The sequence below is a fragment of the Echiichthys vipera genome, assembly GCF_963691815.1.
Source record: "Echiichthys vipera genome assembly, chromosome: 14".
Classification (NCBI taxonomy): Eukaryota; Metazoa; Chordata; class Actinopteri; order Perciformes; family Trachinidae; genus Echiichthys; species Echiichthys vipera.
The window spans coordinates 17,913,493-17,936,062 of record NC_139839.1 but is presented as its reverse complement, the minus strand read 5'-3'; the positions used below and the strand labels follow the sequence as shown (position 1 = coordinate 17,936,062).

At 41.9% G+C, this 22,570-nt stretch overlaps 1 protein-coding gene across 2 annotated transcripts; it reads left to right on the top strand.

Annotated features, from left to right (window-relative positions):
- The first annotated feature begins 1,618 nt into the window (after window positions 1–1,618).
- Window positions 1,619–21,519, top strand: taf1 (TAF1 RNA polymerase II, TATA box binding protein (TBP)-associated factor). 2 transcript variants are annotated; one of them, XM_083926590.1, is made up of 40 exons: window positions 1,619–1,920; window positions 3,179–3,293; window positions 3,392–3,515; window positions 3,703–3,819; window positions 4,047–4,169; window positions 4,453–4,694; window positions 4,811–5,026; window positions 5,124–5,366; window positions 5,449–5,683; window positions 5,832–5,939; window positions 6,051–6,218; window positions 6,462–6,589; window positions 6,842–6,949; window positions 7,156–7,329; window positions 7,431–7,604; window positions 7,828–7,932; window positions 8,040–8,240; window positions 8,324–8,465; window positions 8,882–9,012; window positions 9,097–9,177; window positions 9,273–9,422; window positions 9,518–9,637; window positions 11,021–11,196; window positions 11,287–11,519; window positions 11,642–11,849; window positions 12,079–12,250; window positions 12,444–12,655; window positions 12,805–12,913; window positions 13,005–13,103; window positions 13,207–13,384; window positions 13,500–13,567; window positions 13,691–13,813; window positions 13,913–14,005; window positions 14,126–14,210; window positions 15,304–15,371; window positions 15,751–15,867; window positions 17,855–17,950; window positions 18,404–18,623; window positions 18,915–19,086; window positions 20,111–21,519. In XM_083926590.1, the coding sequence occupies exons 2-40, from the start codon at window positions 3,180–3,182 to the stop codon at window positions 20,328–20,330; spliced, it is 5,853 nt and encodes a 1,950-aa protein (XP_083782716.1). In that variant the 5' UTR covers window positions 1,619–1,920; window position 3,179; the 3' UTR covers window positions 20,331–21,519. The 2 variants fall into 2 exon arrangements, with proteins under 2 accessions (XP_083782716.1, XP_083782717.1); XM_083926591.1 differs by lacking the exon at window positions 17,855–17,950.
- The last annotated feature ends 1,051 nt before the right edge of the window (window positions 21,520–22,570 follow it).

Below are 22,570 nucleotides of genomic sequence, written 5' to 3'. Positions count from 1 at the left end.
GGTGGAGAAATCATATCTCCACACTGGCCTGGGAACGCCTCAGGATCCCCCAGTTAGAGCTGGTTAATGTGGCCCGGGAAAGGGAAGTTTGGGGTCCCCTGCTAAAGCTGCTGCCCCCGCGACCCGACCCCGGATAAGCGGTTGAAGATGAGATGAGATAAACAAACCATAATATATTTAATATCTGATCCTCACAAGTTGACAGCTACTTTGCACGATAATAAAAGTACAATTCTTGGGAATAATTGGTAATTTCATTTATATTGTACTGGCGTCCTGTCCAGGGTGTGCCCTGACAGGGACGAGCGGTTGAAGATGAATGAATGAATGTATATCATGTTAATTTGGAATAAATACAGCAAAATCTTAACCTATAATTAACTGGAGAGTAATGATTGATTTGACAGTTGAAATGCGCTATCATAGGCACATGTATTTAGAATTATGTAACAATGTCTAAATTGTATCAAACGCTGGCATTCCCCAGGCTCCAAAATACGAGCCCTCAGCCCCTGCAAACAGAAGTGAGACGAGAATAATTCAGCATAAGCTGCTGATCGTGGTGGTGCCTGCTGCCTTGGTCCTGCATGACGCTTCCTGCTACTATTATAATCTATAACCTTAGCTGTGCTTATTTCTACTATTCTGCTGTATTAGCTGCCATAACATATAAGTCATGTTCGAACTACTATAGATATTATTATAGTTACTGGAAGTGTGTCTGTCTCTGTCTTTGTGTTTGTCTTTGTCTCTCTCTGTCCATCTGTCCGTCTTTTCTCTCTTTCTCTCTCCTTTTCTTCCTCCCCAACCGGTGCAGACAGATGTCTGTCCTCCACAGAGCTGGGTCTGTCTGACGTTCCTGCCTGTAATAGGGAAGGTTTTCCTTGCCACCGTACTCTTCTGGGGAATTGTTGGGTCTATTTTTATCATAAATAAGTCATAGAGTGTGGTCTTTACCTAGTTTGTAAAGTGTTCTGAGATAACTTTTGTTGATCGCTAGCTACAAAACATAAAAGCAGCAGTCACAATTTACAATCGACACTGCTCCTGTTGAACACACACACACACACACACACTTTTGAGACACTGTTTATTTATCTTTTTTTGTGTTTTACTGTCACTTGCCTCTTTTTCTTTAAGCTATTTTAATTGTTTTCTTTACTGTTTACAAAGGCTATTATTACATTTTGCATCTGTTATTGATGCTTTTGTTATTTGCACTATGCTCTTTTGCTGCTGTAGCACTGAAAATGTCCCCACTGTGGGACTAACAAAGGATTGTCTGGTTTTATAAAAGGAAGGGCTGAGGCATCAACCGTATCAATGATAGCAGGGAAATGTAACTTTAAACGTATTTTAGGGGTGATTAGGAGCAATACTTTATGATTCGATGCAGCACAATGTATTATTTCCTTTGAAAGGCAGCGGCGCTATGTTATGCATACTAATCGGATACTAACACATAATGCCAAAAACTTCCTGATAATGAAGATTCCGCTTCTTTGTGGTAAATGCCACCGTTTACCACCTTGCGGGGAGGTGCCTGAACGTCTCACTCTGTCCATCCGGGTCACATGGACTTTCCGCCGGCTAACTAGCTTAGCTCCCGGAGCTGGCGGCAGTGCCCGAGTCACAAATAAAAACATAAGTTGTACCAAACCTGGCTGTGTAAAGACTGCATTAAATGCGTTTTTGTGGGGTTTTGTTTTCTTTTAACCTCACAATGCTGATACAAGCACATGTAGAGAGTATCTACACGGACTGGAGTTGTTTTGTGTAGCGAACATAAACGTGAGCTAACGCGGCTAAGTCCCTTTACTGCGACGTTTGGCTGAAACTAGCAGGTTAGCTGCTGGTGTTCAACAGATAAAAAGCTGGCTGAAACACAAGTTCACCTCGTCTGAAGTTAGGCCACGAAAGGTAAGTCCATCTATGACTCTGGCGATGTTTTGTTTTCATCGCAGTGCTATCGAGATAAGAAAACAGACAATGCTTCATTGCCTTAACACTTTACTGCAGCGCAGATAACATCAGGGTTTTCTGTTACAAATTTGAAACTCAAAATTATGAGTGAAGCAGTCCCTTTGGTATTGCATTGAGATCAGTTTCATCCCACCATCTTTAAAACAAGAGTGTGATTGGCACACACCCACAGAAACTCAAGCTTATGTTTGTGCAGCTGACAGCACAACTGCATATTTAGGAGACATAGCCTACGGTTTATTCTTAATTTATTGTTCTCTATAGATTGTTTAGCTATATTTTTGATATGTAAAATTTTCGCATATTTTTGCTGATGTCTTCTTGTTCTTCATCTGAAATAAAGATTTCAAAATTAATAATAACACACATGCCCTGGAAAGAGTTACTGTACCATGAATAAAATATAACAAATTATAAAATACATGGTGCAGACAGAACTCATGGACAACTTGGAAAAATAGTGCAGTATTTCTGCTTGACAAATGTCTCAACATGTCACACCGTCTCTCTGTATTTGGGGGGAGTGTGTCCCTCATGCAAATGTCAGGATTGAAGGTTAATTTGAGATAAAAATAAAAAAAATAAAAATGAACACATAGGTTACATGTTTTGGCCTCAAAAATAGGTTATTTGCTCTTAAGCCATTCTTGCCTGGTAAAATAAAGGTTTTGACTGAAATTGCTTTGGGGACATCGATGACCTGGACAAATGAGAACATTCACAGGGTTAAATAAAATGTTTACAAAAACATGTCAAAATCTGTCAAAGATACATTTGTTTCTTGTAATAAATGTCAGTTATTGTGGATGACCCTCCATCGGATGACTAGTGTGGAAACTACACTAAGCCTGCTATGATGTTTTCTTGAAACTTAAATTGTAAAAATGTATATAATGGGGCAGGTGGAACAGTGGTTCGACTCCGACCGGCAGCCCTTTGCTGCATGTCTCCCCTCTTCTCTCCCTTACCCCATTTCCTGTCTGTCCTATATGATAAAGGCCTGAAAAACTGCCATCATAATAATGATAATAATAACAAAAATAAATATATGTATTGTTATTGATACACAGACAGCCAAGAATACCTTTGGCATGTAGGCTAGTCCTTGATGATCTTCAGTATGAATGCATCGCTCAAAGATCACAGTGATGTCTCTCACTCATGTTGCAACTCATTGTAATTGTTATCTATTCAGTATGTCGGACTCAGACAGTGATGAGGACCAAGATCGCCCTTTCTCTCTAACTGGCTTCCTCTTTGGAAACATCAATGAAGATGGACAGCTAGAGGATGACAGTGTTCTGGACAATGTGGGTGTTTAAAGGATTATTTTCTGCTCCAAAGTTAAAGAATATGTTTTTAAGTAGTATCATCATCCATAGCATCTCTGCTGTTTCTTCTTACCCAGGAGTCCAAAAAGCATTTGGCTGGTTTGGGTACTCTGGGTCTTGGGTCACTCATTACAGAGATCACAGCCAATGAGGACGGTGATCAAGAGGATAGCAGAGACTCTGGTAGTGTGGATGCAGAAGGTTAGTTTAACTCACTTTATAGTAACTTCATGTTCATTAGTTCAAGGGGACCAGGGAAACGAAATCCGGTTCCTCTATGTACTGTACCTCACATAATATAGATGGACAATAAAGTATTTTATCTCTCTTAACTATAAAAAAGGAACTTTGAACAAATGTAACCTTTTCAACATGCCTTTGCATCCAGGTTGGGTGAAAAGCACAGAAGATGCAGTTGATTATTCTGACATCAGTGAGGTTGCTGACGATGAGACGAAGAAATACCGTCAGGCCATGGGGTCTTTGCAGCCCAGCAGAACAACAGGTGATCAACTTAGTATTGAGTATTTGCTTACATTTTTGTTGTTTGTTGAATTTTACAAATTTAAAATTTTTGCACAGTCAAAATAATATATATATACATATACAGTATACTCCTCCCTCCCTGCCAAGGATAACAAAATATTCCTGGACTCTTTACTTTTATATACATTTATTTACAATTATTTTATTGTAAACACTTTTCAACATTTACAAATTCCTCAATCTTAGATGATGAGGATGACTATGATGCTGACTGCGAGGATATTGATTCTAAGCTTATGCCTCCTCCGCCACCACCGAGTCTTCCTACAGCTGCAAAGAAAGAGGAACCCTCCTCTCCAAGTGCAAATGGTGAGGACATTTAATCATAACGGCTGTGTTTGGCTTGTCCTCTTTCACAGAGGTTAAAGCTACAACTCTGGAGACTGTAACAAAGTGAATTTGCCCTGGGTAGTTAATCAGTGGGGATGCTAACAGTTTTAGATTACCTTTGAAGAACATATACTACACTTGATCAAATAGTAAACTCAATAGCCATTAAGCTTAAGTTCCAGTATATTAGATCACGATTATTTGAAGATGATGTTTGATTGTCCCTGCTGCTGCTGTGATCTGTCACTGTCTCTCTTCACAGTTGGCGAAGAGGGTGATGGCATCATCCTGCCCTCCATCATTGCGCCATCCTCTACGGCTGATAAGGTGGACTTCAGCAGCTCCTCAGACTCTGAGTCAGAAACTGACCGTCCCTGCCAGGGCTTGGGGGCTGGAGGCCCCCCGGATATGCTCACCCTCCCTCTTGCTGGTATTATGCAAAAAGATGCTGCCAAAGCACTGCCGGGTGTCACAGAGCTCTTCCCAGAGTTTAGGCCTGGAAGGGTAAATCATCTTTATATTGTTTTATTTGACTGCACATGCTAAAGGTTTATTTTGTCATCATCATTTTAAAATCAAGCAGTGCACTGAAACCCACTGTCTCTCTGATGTTCTACCAGGTGCTTAGGTTCTTACGGCTGTTTGGTCCTGGGAAGAACATGCCATCAGTTTGGAGGAGTGCCCGCAGGAAGAAGAAGCGAAAACACAGAGACCATCAGCCCGGGACACCTCCTCCAGAGGGAGAGCCCACAGAGCAAAGCCAGGAGAAGAAGTCAGGATGGCTTTACGAGTACGCACTCCCTCCACCCCCAGAGCAGTGTTTGTCTGATGATGAGGTAAATCTTCCACTGTTACATGCATATCGTGGGCCCAGCTGGTAGATGTCTGCCAAAAAGTCACTGTATCCAGCACTATTTTTTCTGTGCCATCTAGATCACCATGATGGCTCCAGTAGAATCGAAGTTCTCACAAACTTGTGGTGATGGGGACAAGGAGGCAGAGTCTCGACCTAAAGTAGCAGAATGGAGATACGGTCCCGCCCAGCTCTGGTACGACATGCTAGGCGTCTCTGAGGATGGAAGCAACTTCCATTACGGCTTCAAGCTAAAAGAAGAGGAGAGCAGTGAGCCTCAGCAGCAGGACATACCTAAAGAAATAACAGAGACTGCACATGAGGTATGCAGCCATGGATAGCTGTAGAAATAACACGTGAATTATACTGATTGTGTTATTGACATTGTTTGTAATATATCTCTAGTTTCTGAGGCAGGAGGACGCAGACAATGATGATGCTAATCATGATGAAGATAAAGACAGATCTGACCTTGAGAATGAGCTCTTCCTGATGGTCACTCAACTGAAATGGGAGGACGATATTATTTGGAATGGGGAGGACGTAAAACACAAGGGCACAAAGACTCAGCGAGCCAGCCTGGCAGGGTGGCTGCCCTCTAGCATGACCCGCAATGCCAATGCTTACAACGCACAACAGGGTAAGACACCAGGGGAAAAATACCGAGGTGACTCTTGCATTTTTTTGTTCGGTGGTGTTTATAAAACTTCAATGACACTATAGCTGCAAAACACAAGAGGTTGTAATATTTCACGTGTGTAAAAGAATAATCGCATTTAATTTTAAAGGTCTGACGAGAAGTAATTCCTTGTTGGTGCCACCTACGCCTCCACCCATGCCCAAAGTTTCTTCAATCTCTGGCTCTAAGCGGGAAAAAAACAGTCACGATAATCATGGTGAGTTTTTATTCCTAGGTCACAATAAAAGTCATAGATTCACCAGACCTTTATCTTAGGCTAACCACTCATTTTCTGTAATGTCATCCTTTTGTATTTCTTCCTCCGCAGCCTCTCTGGAAGAAGACTCGCCCTGGTTCTCCATTTTCCCCATTGACAGCGAGGAGTTGGTGTATGGACGCTGGGAAGATAACATAATCTGGGATGACCAGGAGATGGATCGCATGCTCATGCCCCCCGTTCTTACGCTGGATCCCAACGATGAAAACATCATCCTAGGTAAATTCACAATTCCCGTCTTGTTAGGCTACATATTCATCATGGTTTTGCTTATTTCAAAAATGACATTTTTAATTGAAATTTGACCTAAAATGTACAGTATGACCTTTGCCAGTTGTCTTAGACTATGTGCTAAGAGTACCAGCATCTGCATTATTTGGTGGTTGGGGCCTAAAAATACAATGTTGTCACTACACTGAGGCAGACAGTCTGCGTATTTCAACAAACTGTTGTCTCTTTTAGAAATCCCTAATGAAAAGGAGGAGATGACGTCCCACTCCCCGTCAAAAGAGAATAAGAAGGAAACAGCGATCAAGAAGAGCCGCATCCTGTTGGGGAAGACTGGGGTGATAAAAGACGAGCCACAGCAGGTATTCTGCCTCTTCAGGGCAGCCCGAAGGAATGTGTTTGATTATATGAAATGTCAGATCAGGTCAGGTCTGCTTCTTCAGCGATGATGTGAGGCTTTGAAATATAAAATGATAAAATATGGAATTTAATGAGAGAGAACAAAGCTTTTTAATGAAGGGGCAGAAGAGACTTGTATTCTAACAATTCAGTTAATTATAGAAAAGGTTTGAAGACGTTACTTTCAGTGGGAAATATTGTTTCTCTCAACTCAGAACATGTCCCAGCCTGAAGTGAAGGACCCTTGGAACCTCTCCAATGATGAGTTCTACTATCCTAAACAGCAGGGTCTGAGGGGGACGTTCGGTGGCAACATCATTCAGGTAAGCAACAGCCCACAAAAATAAAGCTAAAGCTGACAGGACATGATCAACATGGAGATGCTTTGAAGTGTAATTTTTACTGTAAATAGCATGATGGAAACCTGCCAAGGAGTACATGCACAGAGCCCTAACCTGTGAAATAAGCTTAATCAGAAGAAGTGTAGAAGTCTTATAATTTGATGGAGTAAATGTTGCATCTTTAACAGCACTCCATCCCAGCATTGGAGCTGAGGCAGCCCTTCTTCCCAACGCACATGGGGCCCATGAAGCTGCGCCAGTTTCATCGGCCGACTCTCAAGAAGTACTCATTTGGAGCTCTGGCTCAGCCAGGTCCCCATCCTGTCCAGCCGCTGCTCAAACACATTAAGAAGAAGGCCAAGGTAGAGATCTGCACAAGAACAAGCACTATTACTCTATGAACATTCAGATAGCCTTTGTAGTGTGGTTAACTGGGTTTATGTGTTAATATTCTTTTGTATAGATGCGAGAGCAGGAGCGCCAGGCGTCAGGAGGAGGAGACATGTTCTTCATGCGAACCCCACAGGACCTGACAGGTAAAGATGGAGATCTGATCCTGGCAGAGTACAGCGAAGAATACCCCCCTCTCATCATGCAAGTTGGCTTGGCCACTAAGATCAAAAACTACTACAAAAGGGTGAGTTTAGTCTTAGTTTTCCACTCGTGACTTTGCATTTTGTCAGCCAAGACATGCAGGCTTGTATACAAATAGATGTGCAATTGTGATTGTCATATTTGTTTCAGTTTTCTTAATAGTTCTGTATTTAATTCTGTCAGATAATCACTTTCAACTTAATGTTTTCCACTTTGTTGGATAGAGATGCTAAAATACATCATGGCGTTGTAACTTTATTCTTCAGAAACCTGGAAAGGATCCTGGAGCACCCGACTGTAAATATGGAGAGACGGTCTACTGCCACACATCCCCGTTCCTGGGTTCTCTTCATCCTGGACAGCTGCTCCAGGTCAGCACCGTCACAGTCTAATATTCAGTATTCAGATGAGGTAAATGTCTGAAGCATCACTGGTCTATCATCATGGCAAACAGTGAGATGGTGTCTTTTTCTTTTAGGCATTTGAAAACAACCTCTTCCGTGCTCCAATCTACTTGCACAAGATGCCAGAGACCGATTTCTTGGTTCTACGAACACGACACGGCTACTACATTAGAGAGATTGTGGACATAGTTGTAGTTGGTCAGCATTGCCCCTTATTTGAGGTTCCAGGGCCCAACTCCAAACGAGCCAATACTCACATCAGAGACTTCCTGCAGGTATGTTTATTTGCCTGAACTCTCAGCTCAAACTTTAGCCGATGTTGTTGCAAATGCTCAACTGTCACATCTGTATTCTGCAGGTGTTCATTTACCGCTTGTTCTGGAAGAGCAAGGACCGGCCACGGAGAATCCGCATGGAGGATATAAAGAAAGCTTTTCCCTCACACTCAGAGAGCAGCATCAGGAAACGACTCAAACTCTGCGCTGACTTCAAACGTACAGGTAGACCACGATCATTCACTAACTCTGCACGCCCACCATTTAGTGACGATGATTATTTGTTGGACCAGGGCACTATTGAGGTTATAAAGATATACTGTGCATGAGCTCAGCACTGTGTGTGCCTTGAATTGACAGACAGGAAAGCAGGGAGAAGGGAAAAAGCTTTTAACAACTTCTATGGATTTTACTATAAAGATAAGTTGTAGTTTAAGGACAGCATAAGGAAACAGGATACAAATGCTTAGTATTTACATCAGCAAGTCATGATTTTTCTACCATGTTTGACAAGTCTAACATACATGTACCTATAATGGAAACTCAAGGACATTCATTTTGCTCACAATACTGCGTTCTGTGTTCAAGAGTAAGGTTACAGATACGAGAAAATATCTAACATTAGCTTTTCCTCATGCCAGGAATGGACTCTAACTGGTGGGTGCTGAAGCCCGACTTCAGATTGCCTACAGAGGAGGAGATCAGGGCCATGGTATCTCCAGAGCAGTGCTGTGCTTACTATAGCATGCTGGTGGCTGAGCAAAGACTCAAGGTAACAGTATTTCCCTCTAAATAACTTCAGATAGTCAACGGTGTTGTTGCACAGCTTTACTACAAGTTTGTTTGCTTCTTTTAGGATGCCGGATACGGTGAGAAATCCTTCTTCGCTCCGGAGGAGGAGAACGAAGAGGACTTTCAAATGAAGATTGACGATGAGGTATGTGCTTCTCGTAATGAAGTTAGGTCTGCGTTTGATTTGAGATAAGATACTTTTCAGATCAAACCATACTAATCCTGTGTAACACATCTTAGGTGCGGACAGCTCCTTGGAACACAACAAGAGCCTTCATCTCTGCCATGAAGGGGAAATGCCTGTTGGAAGTGACAGGCGTGGCTGATCCCACTGGCTGCGGAGAGGGTTTCTCCTACGTCAAAGTGCCCAACAAGCCCACTCAACAGAAGGTCTGACTGTCTAAAGCAAAAACATCTGCAACCACAAGTTCTGCATTGTGTAAATATGGAGGGTGAAAACTTTGATCCTGCATTTTTTTCTTCAGGATGACAAAGAGCCCCAGCCTGCCAAGAAGACAGTGACAGGAACAGATGCTGACCTGAGGAGACTCTCACTGAAGAATGCCAAGCAGTTACTGCGCAAGTTCGGTGTTCCTGAAGAAGAGGTAAGACCACTGTGATATGCAAGCACATGGTCTTATCTGGTGTAGTACAGCCTTGTGGTTAAAGAGACCTCTCTCGTCTTTTATTCACTCTAACTGGAACACCTGCAAAAACTCGACTTGGAGGTCAGGATTGATAAGTTTTAGTTTAGATTCGTCAAAGTGTAATTCCGCCGTATAAGCATACCATGGTCTTTTTCGGCATGAATATAAATAAAATGAGCCATCGAGACAGTTTTTTTTTCGTTGATCACCTATTTACAGAGTAATTCTGCCGCAAGCAGCCAGACATGGCTAACACTGATTAGCTTGGGGTGGAGCTTTGAACCAGGAGGTTCAAGGAGGAAAGTATTGAACTGAACTCCAGTGCATTTGGTAATAGACTTGTATGAGCTGCCTCTCAATATGGATGAAGCCTGCCGCTAACTAGATTGATGGTGCTTTGTTTTATGTGTAGGAACTCTTATCATGCTACTGCAGAGGCTTGGTAAAATTCTCGAGTAGTGTTAAATAGTGGTTAAAAAAAGCAGTTTTTGGATGGTTCAGCACTCCGCCCCGAGCTACTCAGTGTTATCCATGTCTGGCTGGTAGCGACTCTCCGGGATTCCTCTGTTAATAGGTGATCAACAAAAAAAACGGTCTCGACAGCTTATTTGATGTATATTATATTTCAGTTTAGTTAGACAAAGGACTTTTTTTCTGGACTGAGATTTAATCTGAGGTATAATATTTCAAGAGGGAATCGTTATGCATCCTGTCCAGTGAAAAATGGAAGAAAGGCATATGGCTTTACTTTTGGGGTGGGTTTTTGTCAGGTTCAAGCAACCTAAAACATCCAAAACATAACAAAAGAGAGAAAGACAAGAGTTATATGTTTTACTTGCAAGGAGAACGGACAGAGATGCGTTCAGTTACAATCTCCTACCGCTCTGAAGCACACTCTGCCGAGCCCTTTCTTTTTATTTCCTTTCGGTGGTTCCTAGTTACAATGTGAGTTATAGCTCTAAAGGTGAGGGGACACACAACTGCAACTCGTCACATATAAACAATTCATTATCTTTATGAGTTTACAACTCTAAGGGAGAGGGGGCACATGTTGCTCGTCCTTAAAAAATGTTCTGCCTTTAATCAGTTGAGCAGTGTCTGTTTTTGCACAGATACATACCTCTTTGGTGACCCATCAGCAGTCATGCTTATCTGATTTCTTCTACCTGTAAAACAACTCTACACAAATTAGCTGTTCACACATACCAAGTAAGGTTAGATTATATGTAAAGATAATTGGAGTAAATATGAGATTACTTTATGTACAATTATTCCAACAGTTTTTTTATCACCTCATCTTTCAGGCTGCTTTAAGTGATTGCATGTTTGTATGTGTGTTAGATCAAGAAGCTCTCACGTTGGGAGGTGATTGACGTGGTGAGAACCATGTCCACAGAGCAGGCGCGGTCTGGCGAGGGACCCATGAGCAAGTTTGCCAGAGGCTCTCGTTTCTCTGTCGCTGAGCACCAGGAGCGCTACAAGGAAGAGTGCCAGAGGATCTTCGACCTGCAGAACAAGTGAGACTCTTATTCAGGGTCATATGTGTTATTCAGGATTCTCTCTGAGCACACCTTGAGTGCTTTTTCTTGTTGCTCCCCCCATCACAGAGTGTTAGAGTCGACAGAGGTGCTCTCCACGGACACAGACAGCAGCTCAGCGGAGGACAGTGACTTTGAGGAGATGGGGAAGAACATAGAGAACATGCTGCAGAACAAGAAGACCAGCTCCCAGCTTTCTCGCGAGAGGGAGGAGCAGGAGAGGAAGGAGCTGCAGAGGATGCTGATGGGCGAGGAGAGCGATCGCGACAACAAGGGACGCAAAGAGCGGCGCAAAGGCTTGTGTGAGTTCTGTGTTTCTGAAAGGCAGAGATCTTTACAGCGTGCTGAAGACACTCCTCAATTAGCTGCGTACGGTTGAAAAATGTTTCTTATTGTAAGCTATACTTTACCCTTCACTCTATAGCCAGCTCCTTATCCACCAGTTCCCACAAGGACGATGACACATCCTCCGTCACCAGCCTAAACTCTTCGGCGACAGGACGGCGACTCAAGATCTATCGCACATTCAGGGACGAGGACGGCAAGGAATATGTTCGCTGCGAGACAGTACGCAAAGCTTCCGTCATCGACGCCTACACCAGGATCAGAACCACCAAGGATGATGAATTCATGTGAGTCTCACTAATCAAACTGTGAGCTTTCACAGGCATAACCCATCAGACTAAGGCTATTCAGGCTAATAATATTCACATCTATATAGCTTGGTGTTATAATTATGTCATAATTAAAAAAAACTGCAAGCCTATATTGTAGAAATGCCAATCAACTAGGCCCATGCCATCATCACAACTGAACCAGTGAATGCAAAGCAGCCATAACTGTGTAACTTTGTGGTTGCAGACGAAAGTTTGCCCTCTTCGATGAGCAGCACAGAGAAGAGATGAGGAAGGAGCGCCGGCGTATTCAGGAGCAGCTGAGGAGACTGAAGAGAAACCAAGAGAAAGACAAAATCAAGGGACCTCCAGAGAAGAAGGCCAAGAAGGTCAAAGAGAGACCAGACCTCAAGGTAAAAGTAAGATTGCCCATTCACTACTATATACTATATATTGCTATACTCTCTTTTGCAACCCAGCTAAATGCAAACCAATGGCTTTCCATTGGTGTAGATGTCACGTCAATTTATAGTATTGTTCTTTCAGTTGTACTATCATATAGTACAAGCAGATTGTTTTTCCTCTTCCTTAATGTTTGCCTCTTTTTCCTAGTTAAAGTGCGGTGCATGTGGAGCCATCGGACACATGAGGACAAACAAGTTCTGCCCGCTGTACTATCAGACCAACGCACCGCCTTCTAACCCTGTTGCCATGACAGAAGAGCAGGAGGAGGAGCTGGAAAAGACTGTCATCCACAACGACAATGAGGAACTGATCAAAGTGGAGGGCACCAAGATCGTGCTGGGCAAACAGCTCATCGAGAGGTAATGGATTATGTTCCAGTTATAAACTACCGTGGTCTTTTCTAAATTTTGGTCCATGGACCATAAGAGTCATTCTGATATAGTGTTAATAAATGAATGGTCTGTGGCCTCTACACCCTCACAGTTCCTAACACTTTTTTCTACTACAGTGCTGATGAGGTGCGGCGAAAGTCTTTAGTGCTCAAGTTCCCCAAGCAACAGCTCCCACCAAAGAAGAAGAGGCGCGTAGGCAACGCTGTGCACTGTGACTACCTCAACGTAAGCAATGTTTTACTGCTTGTTCTAACACATTTTGAACTGAGTCCCTTTTAGCTGTTTTATTTATTTTTTTGTTTCATAACATTCACAGAAACCACACAAGGCTATCCACCGCAGACGCACAGACCCCATGGTGACCTTGTCTTCTGTGCTAGAGAGCATCATCAATGACATGCGGGATCACCCCAATGTAAGATCTGCAGGCGCACACTCATTCAGAAACATTTCATTTTTTTCCACTCGGCTCCTTTACTGTACTCCTGTCTCATTTTTACTTTGCTTGTCTCTTCTAGACGTATCCATTCCACACACCAGTGAATGCCAAGGTTGTGAAGGACTACTATAAGATCATCACGCGGCCCATGGACCTGCAGACGCTGAGGGAGAACGTACGGAAGCGGATGTACCCATCAAGGGAGGAGTTCCGTGAAGCTGTGGAAGTTATCGTCAAAAACAGCGCCACCTACAATGGTAAAGTTATGAGTAACGTGTTTAAGCACCTCTCTTGACTCAAGTTCTCTGGTTTCAGTTTTTTCAATTTCAACCCACATCTAAATGTTAAGGTGGGTCTTTTTTGTTCCACCAGGTGCAAAACATCCAATAACACAAGTAGCACAGTCCATGCTGGACCTGTGCGATGCTAAACTGAAAGAGGTGAGTGTTAATTTAAATGTAAATGTTTTTCCACATCTCTCCGGCCTTTTTTGTGAGTTTTCACATTTACCGTGTGTGTGTATGTGTGTGTGTGTGCGTGCGTGTGTGTGTGCGTGCGTGCAGAAGGAGGACAGGCTGGTGAGGCTGGAGAAAGCCATCAACCCCTTGCTGGATGATGATGATCAGGTGGCCTTCTCCTTTATCCTGGACAACATCGTGACCCAGAAAATGATGGTGGTTCCCGATGTGAGTGGCCCCTGCTTCTTACCTTAATCGATTTCAGAGCACTGATCAGTTCACACGCAGAATAAATTAATGATCTCTTAACTCCTCCTTTCACTACAGTCATGGCCGTTTCACCATCCTGTCAACAAAAAGTTTGTGCCCGATTATTATAAGGTGATTGTAAGCCCCATGGATCTGGAGAGCATCCGCAAGGTGAGAGTCATACAAGGTGTCAACCTTCAAACAAATATGCTCATTTCATATTTTTAATATCAGCAATACAAGTAAATGTAACACAAAGTGCTTTTCTTTGTGTGTATTTTATTTCAACAGTACATCTCCAAACACAAATACCAGAACCGAGATGTGTTCCTTTCAGATATCAGTCTCATCCACGCCAACAGTATCAAGTACAACGGTAAATATGTTAACACTGCTGTTATCGTGACCTCTTAGGTCAGTCTCTCTTATGGTGCACTGTCATTCGGCCCATGCCCAAGTCGTATGACTCGTAAAATCTAGTTTGTTTGACCAGTGTGAGTACAACTGTTCCGTGCCCAGGCCCGGTTGAGTGAGGTGGGCTTCTGTATAGCATGATTGCACATGTACGAGCACGAACATGTGCACGTGTACGAGCACTGACGGCAGTCCTGAGACTATTTATATACAAATGTTCCCCGGACATTACAAAAGATGCCGCCGAAGGTTTTTTGGTCAGAAAAAAATATTCAAAAGCAGTTTGAAAACAAAAACACTCAGAAGAGGGAAGACGTCTATAAGCAAGAAGCAATGGAGCCGAGGCTCGGATCATTTCAAGTAATGTGAATGTAAGCGGGCCTGGGCTGCAGGGGTGGAGGGAGGGGGGATAATCACGCTGAAGCACGGCACGGATCATCATCTCAATTGTGAGTGCCCCTTAAAAACTGCATGACTAACTTAGGATGCACTCACACTGTCCATTCGTACTGTGCCCAAGCACGCTTCACAGCTAAAGTCTAGTTCGCTTGACCAGTGTGAGTACAATTGTACCACGCCCAGACACGGCACGCTTGCCGGCCGCAGCCCAGTTGAGAGAGGTGGGCTTTAGTAAAGCATACACGTGTACGAGCATGAGCGTGAGCAACGACAGAAGTCCTGATCTCTGTTTATATGCGTCTGTTCCTCGCGACAGACATTTTAAAAGATTGGCAATAGTTAACAGTTTGCGGTACTCTGATGCGGAGGTGGAGTGTTTACTGCAGATCTGAATGGATGAAATGTTCAAAAACAGTCGGACAAAACTAAATCCCAGAGGGGTGATGACGTATAAGCAATACGCATTAACGAAGCCCCGGATCATTTCAACTAATGTGAGTACAAACAGGCCTGGGCCTTGGGGGAGGAGGGAGGGGCGGACAATCGCCCTCAAGCACGGGGCACGATACGAATGGACAGTGTGTGAGTGCGCCCTTAGAGGAAAGTTCTGTAGTTAAGTAAAAATGTTTTTTGTTCTCTCTGTGTGTCTTTCACAGGCCCAGACAGTCCTTACACCAAGACAGCCTTGGATATTGTCAATGTGTGCAAGCAAACTTTGGCAGAGGTATGTTGAGTCTTGGTCATGTTAATGAATATTTATGTAGTAACCGCCACGGCATACTCATCTCACGTTTTGACTTGAATTTTTCGCAAATTTAATGGGTTCTTCCGCAGCCCACTCTTCCACCAAGTTTCAAGAAAATAGGGCCAGTAGTTTTTCCAGTTTCTTCTTCATCTAATGGATAGTTATTCCTCCTGTTTTTCACACACCTCACTATTGTTGAAAATAGATTAAGAAAACCAATTCCATATTGGCAGAATGTAGAATTATACAACACAGAAAAGGAGTTTATGCTGTAAATCTAAACTGTGATGATATATTTTTTATGAGCAGGGAAAATAGGAACCTGTGTTGTAATAATTACTTGTTTTTGTGCCTCTAGTATGATGAGCACTTGACCCAGTTGGAGAAGGACATCTCAACTGCGAAAGAGGCCGCTCTAGATGCAGCAGACTTGGAGTGTTTGGACCCAATGACACCTGGGCCGTACACACCGCAGGTAGGAGAGCAGCCGGGTTTTATTTATAAATGGTGGTTTCCTGGGTGTCTCGCTACATGGACAATAGACTTTAGGCATCCAGCTGTTTATGACATGCCACTTCAGGTAGTCTATACATGCAGCAGTCTCCTCACCACTCCTTGTAGTTCTCCTAGCCCTTGTTTTTCTTCACTCGTTCTCTGCACTAACTCTGCTTTCCAGACATTCATGTTTTCACTCTACAGTCTAGTTTCTTCACCGTAGTGTCTCCTTTCTCCCACCCTGTTTTTCTCCTTCGCTCCCGCCTCTTGTCCCGTCTCTCCATTTGTGTGTGCGCCGTTCTGTGTGGTGTCGGCCAGCCTGCTGATCTGTTTGACAGCGGGGCTTCAGGGAGTCTGCCCAGAGAAACCAGCAGCCTTTTCTCTGAGGGACCTCTAATGGTTGCTCCAGGGAAGAGAGGGGGGCAGGTATGGAGAGAGACAGAAATAAGGCTCTTAACCACATGCCACCTCTCCTCAAACTATCCTCATAGCATCCCACTTGATTACAAAATTTGTTGCACCTACTCATATTAAAGTCGTCTGTCACACCAGGGCCCCGTTTCAGAAAGCAGGTTTAATAAACTTTGAGCCTGAACTTTGAGTTGCCCCTGAGATGGAAAACTCTTGAACCTGAACATACAAAGGCATCATTAATGGAGCTCTGATACTAAGGTTCACGTGGAAACAGGTAAATAAAAAGCAGAGCTTTCATTTTAATCCAGTGGGCATTAAGATATCAATGCATGTATACTGAGCACATTTATCTTTAAAGGAAAGATAAAGATGTCAAATTATTATGATAGTTTTATCCAGTGTTGTCATTTATTCATCATTTACTAAACTGACATTTCCCTAATGTATGATAATGTGGTGGAATCTGACTCTTATCTTTATTGATATAGCACCTTTCATAACATAATATGTATCTTAAAGTGCTTTACACAAGAAACAAATCAACAGTTATTAAAAACAGGAGACAATGAAAACGGTGCAATAATAAAATCCCCATTGATGATGATAAAAAAAAATTTCAGATATAAAAAGAAATCAAAGAAACATCAAATGATAGTGAATTAGGCTGTTGCCTAAATTTTATTTTGAATATATTTGTTCACCTTTAATCTGACGGAGTCAAAACACAGGGGCCAGTAACTAAAGATAAAAAGATATATATAGAACAAAGACAGACATGTTTGTAATCTCACATTCCGATACAGTAATTATGTTTAGTGATTTGTACTTAAAATACAGTGTGTGGATTCAGGGGCTTTATTTCAGCTACTTCAACAAATGTAGTCAATTCAAACAGAGTCACTGAAATGCTGTTAAAACACGTGAGACTATATGTAACTCACTTTCAAAACTACATTCTGCACCACGACCATGCTCACTCAGGAATATAATATACATGTAATCACATATTTTCTCCAATCACATTATGAGTGATAGAGATAATTATTCATTGCAGCTTCATGCTAATTTTTACATTTTAAACTGAGCTTAAGTGCAATAGACATTTAAATATAACTGTTTCATAAAAAAAACTTGAAGATAAGAACTGACCTGGTGACTTCATGCTGTGTAATATTTGAATGTGAGAGCAAAAACCGGCCTCATAAAAACGATAACATTATATATATCTGAGTAACAAATTAATATACAACCAGGTTTTGATTCTGACATTCAGTCGACCGCTGTGAATGAATGCGCTACGATTCAGACTGAATCAACGAGGAAATGAAACAGCGTGTCGGCCTCTGTAAGAGGGAGGAGACGGAGAGAAACTCGGTTACCATAGTCACTTAATCTCTGGGTTAACAAGCCCAGCGTTTTCACTAAAACCATCTTTCTGAAACAGGGTCCAGAACATTACAGATAACATAACAGCATAAAATAAGTGTAGTTATATTTGCTTCTTGGCTCCGTCTTTTGGCAAAACATCAGACTTTTATCATCCTGCCCCTCAGGGTCGCCATGGCAGGAGACCCGGGGAGGAAGAGTCAGATGTGGACATTGAAGGCTTTGAGGAGGAAGATGATGGCAAACCCAAAACTCCCGCTCCTGTAAGAAAGACAGATTTATTGATAGCTGGTGACGAGGTCGCCGCTGCTGTACATAATAATAGAGTTTAGTTTCAGCTCGTGCCATTATCGTGGCGTAATAAAATTCTCATTTAACAAACTTTAAGTATAAACATACATTATATACATTGCGTTCTCCTATTTTCATTATTGTATTTGGATGGCCTGGTTGTGTTCAAATGGAGTCATTTTTATACAACTTAAATTAATTCAAATTAATTAAATTATACAATCTATTTCTGTCCACACCATCAATTTTGTTAGAGGTAAAGTTCCCCAAAAAACTGACCAATTTAATTGTGCTATTATTTCATTGTTTTGTGTTCTTGATTTGTAATTTTTATTGACTTGTATACACTGTCACACTTCAGCTTGCTTACTTTTGAATGATTGAATTATTTATTTATCCTTAATTTATCTCTCCTGTCTTTTAAGGCGGAGGACGCAGACGGAGATCTAGAGGATGAAGACGATGAAGAGGACATGTTGCTGCCGCCTCGCAGACGTCTCCATGACCAGGAAGAAGAGGAAGAGGAGGAGGAAGAGGACGGACTACCTAACCGCCCAGCCCAAGCCAGCGTGCTGTACCAGGATCTGCTCATGTCCGACGTAGAGGACGATGCAAGCGAAGAGGAAGGCGACAACCCTTTCTCCTGTAAGTCCACCTGCAGTGCCAGGGAGGCAGCAGAACATGGTCACAGCTATACTAAAGAATAAAGCAATTTATAAAAGAAAATAACCAAAAAGAAGCATGACTGTGGAATATAAGATGGCAGCAGTATTGTGCTTAATGGCATAAGTGAAAACATTATAAAATGTATATATTTGATGTTCTGTCTATATGTTCTAGATAACTGACAATGACGTATAAGTCCTTCATGAGTATCTCGTGCAGCCTTTGTGTTGTATGTAACATTGTTTCTGAATTCTCGTGCGGCCCCTCCAGCCATACAGCTGTCGGAGAGCGGCAGCGACTCTGACAGAGAGTTGGATGTCCGACCTGCACCTCCACGGAGAGCTCAAGACACGGCTCGCATGGGCATGGAGCAGGACGAGAGCATGATGTCATATGAAGGGGACGGGCATGATGTGCCTCAGATGGAAGACAGCAATGTCAGGTACAACTGGCCCAGTACGCAAGAATGCAGATGCTTAAATGATTCTCTAAAACATAAAAAAAAGGACATCTGGCGTGATGAAAAAAAATTACAAGCAATTTATAACCCATTGGAGATTTTTTTTCTTCGGGAAAGTAGGCACTAGATTTATTTTTTCATCTACTGAAGACGATAAAAACAATATTTGCTTCTTTGTGTTATTGGTGAAGGCCTCAATCTGTAACTTAAACTCTTCAAATGTTCTTATCCAGGTAATATATATTTATACCTGCATCAAATGACTTGTAGTGGTGTGCACATCAAGTAGGAATTTGTAAGATTTCAGTCAGAAAAAGCAGCAACATCGACGAATACATTGCACTACCTGTGACCGATCCATAAAATCCCCTTTGACAAAGAACAGCCTCACAATAAAGGTACACCGCAAAGCAACTTGATACAGCTTCAATATGACATTAAGAGCATGAACCGTTAACCAAAGTTAATAGAAAAGTTAATAAAATTACCTTTTGGAGACCAGATACCAGATATTAATTTCAATTCAAACTATTGCAGTCAAATAAAAGGGGTTTCTTTTTAAGAATATCTCTCAAGTGTTTTTAAGAATTATAATTTAAAATCCAGCCCCAACCACAGCGACTCCCTGGTTGATCCAATACGCAAGTGCCAAAAATGGCAGTTCGCCGAGTGTCTACTAGGGGCAGGTTCGTCATAATAGAGCAATTTCTCATTGACCCCCCTGTTAAACAGGCCATTTTCAAAGCATGATTAAACCTGTTTAAGGCCTGGTACAAAAAACATCCTTGTCTGTATATTTAGGTCATATCTCCATGACAACACTGAGGGGGGTGAATTGTTTTGTACCAGGATAGTTTTTATTTTATTGGTTAAAGTTTATGAATAATTAGGGGCACGGCCTCTTGAATGACAGCTAGCCTCTGGCCCTCATTTCACCTCGGAGACAAACTTCAGCCAGATGGACGAATCTCCCTCCCCCTAACGGCGTCCTGTTTCTGTCTTTCAGTTACGGCAGCTATGAGGAGACAGAGAGCCGGAGTCAGATGCAGCCCATTAACGTGGGAAATGGAGAAGAGTACGGCATCAGCGAAGAGGAGGAGGAAGATGAAGAAGATGAAGCACGGAGGAGAGGCCCAGCTGTGCTCTCCCAGGTCCAGCTCAGTGAAGATGAGAGCGAAGAGTTCAGATCTATAGGGGGAGACAGCGACATGGACTCTGACATCTAGTTAAACTTTCTTTTCTTTCCTCCGTTAAGAAATCATTGTTTCTAATCCACAGATGTAAAATGGACTAAATGAGGCAATTATATTGTACATACTTATTTTGTAAATGATGGTTTAATGTTTCTAGCTTCCTCCTCTGCTGTTGGCTCTGTTGTAGCCACGGTAAAGGGACACAGCACATTGTACATTTCATTTTAGGTTTTATATGTTGAATGAATATTATGCACCATGATTCATCCTGACATGGAAGTGGGTTTAGGTGTTTTGTACCGTTTTAACTCTTTCATATCCTGTGCTCACGAATAGTTCAGCAACTCTGCGTTTTCCATCCCACTTCCTGATTAAAACAGAATAAACATACTGAAGATGAAAGGGCAGCTCTTTCTTTATAAAAAAAAATACATCCCACAATATATTACTGACATCAAGCTGCAGTTAGAGATCACAAAACATTGTCTTTATTGAAATGTACACAAGGCATTCATAACAGGAACACTCATTGAGCTTAGTCTGTACTAAATGTCTCTTGTCTAAAGTAATTTGGTTCAGAGTCGATCAGGTCCACACGGTTCAGTTTCCACATTGACATCTTTAATCAAAATAAGAAGCACACCACGAGCCCAGTTTTTTTTATAAAAACTAATCATAACAGATGCTTGTTGTGTTGGTAACAAAGATAACAAATCACATGGCTCATAACATCCCGACAAATGAAAGATTGTGATGCTGAATTGCACTGATGGACAGTGGTTGAAAATCATGGCAGACTTTCTGACAGCATCACAGGAAAAGCACAGGTGTAAGTAATGTCATTAATGACTGCATTTCAAGCTCTGGTTTAATGCAGGCTGGTCAGAGAGTACTGATCAAGCGGCTTATTTTTATTATTTGTAATTTTTCTTTTTTCAATTAATCTGTCATAATGTAGTTACTGATTAATTTTCTGACCTGGACAGTTAATAGTTATTCGATACACCTGAGCTTTTCCTGTGCTGATTATTTCATCACTGTCTTACAAACTAATAGAAAACATTTTTTTCGAAGTGTAGGCTATAATCAGCATAATCAATGACAGTTTGGGGATATTTCTTCTGTGTGGTGTTTTCCTCGATTATATGTCACATGGAGAATATCTTCTAGAATCCAGTCAGACCACCTCAGCTGCAGTCACTGGGTGAAATCATAATGAAAACTCGATAAAAACATGTTCAGAAACAGTAGAGGATACTCCTGTACTGCCAGTATAAAGACTATTACATTTCTGTGTTCCAAAAGCATTCTGGACAGATATACACTACATTATGTTGGTTTGTGTCTCATCATCTGAACTAGTATAACCTATTCTCTTTTATTTACCCAATTCATAATAAACACCTGCACAATGACCTTATTCGGTAAACATGTCATTTGTGCCGCATGTCAATGGATCTCATTCAACCACAAAAAGCGGACGAGATCAAAGAGAGGTGAACAAAAACTGACTTGATGGATTCGCTATGAATCACTGACAGGTTGAACATTGCAGCATTTGACTTCAGGTGACATGCTGGAGCACAATTAGAAAAATGTTCCTTCCCTGAGAGAAGTTACAACATCTACTAGACCTTTGCTGTATAGAAACATCTAAAAGCTTCAAAAAAAATGAAGAATCAAGTGTTCCTGTTTAGATTTTTTTTAAAAGAGCTTGAAAAACAGTTGAAACCGCGATGCACGGTCTACATCATGTTACAATCAAAGCAGTTAACGATGCTGAGTATGTTTTAAGAAAAAACTGCCCAACAACACTGCTCTATCTATTTCTCGGTAACGTGCGGTCTTTTGTTTCTTTTACATGATGATAAACTGCACACTTCCTGTTGCGACTACGCTGCACAGCTTATTCTGCAATCAGACGAACAAAAGCAAAGTTCTACTGCACTTCCGCTTTTATGACCCGCACTGACAAACTCACATTGTGCCAATACTTCTTCATCCAATCACAATATGTTGAAGGCAAGGCAGCATACTTGCAAAACCACTGGTGGTACAGTAGAAAATGGATTACTGCACTTATTTCAAAAATGGGTGGATTTGTCTGCACAACAGGCAAAGATCCCCTGACATGTTTACATTCTTATGACGTTAACGTTATACATTAATCTTTTTTACTTTGGTTTTTATTCAAGCAACACAACTCTGTCTGGCTTCACCACACAGGATGTCTTGATAATATCAAATCGAGCCCTCCGGGATGCTTCTGCCAG

Excerpts from the sequence above, each read along its gene's own strand:
- taf1 (XM_083926590.1), top strand. The coding sequence starts at position 3,180 with ATGTCGGACTCAGACAGTGATGAGGACCAAGATCGCCCTTTCTCTCTA. Across the intron at positions 7,605-7,827 it reads TCAAAAACTACTACAAAAGG|AAACCTGGAAAGGATCCTGG; the intron begins GTGAGTTTAGTC and ends TTTATTCTTCAG. Across the intron at positions 12,251-12,443 it reads GACCAGACCTCAAGGTAAAA|TTAAAGTGCGGTGCATGTGG; the intron begins GTAAGATTGCCC and ends TCTTTTTCCTAG.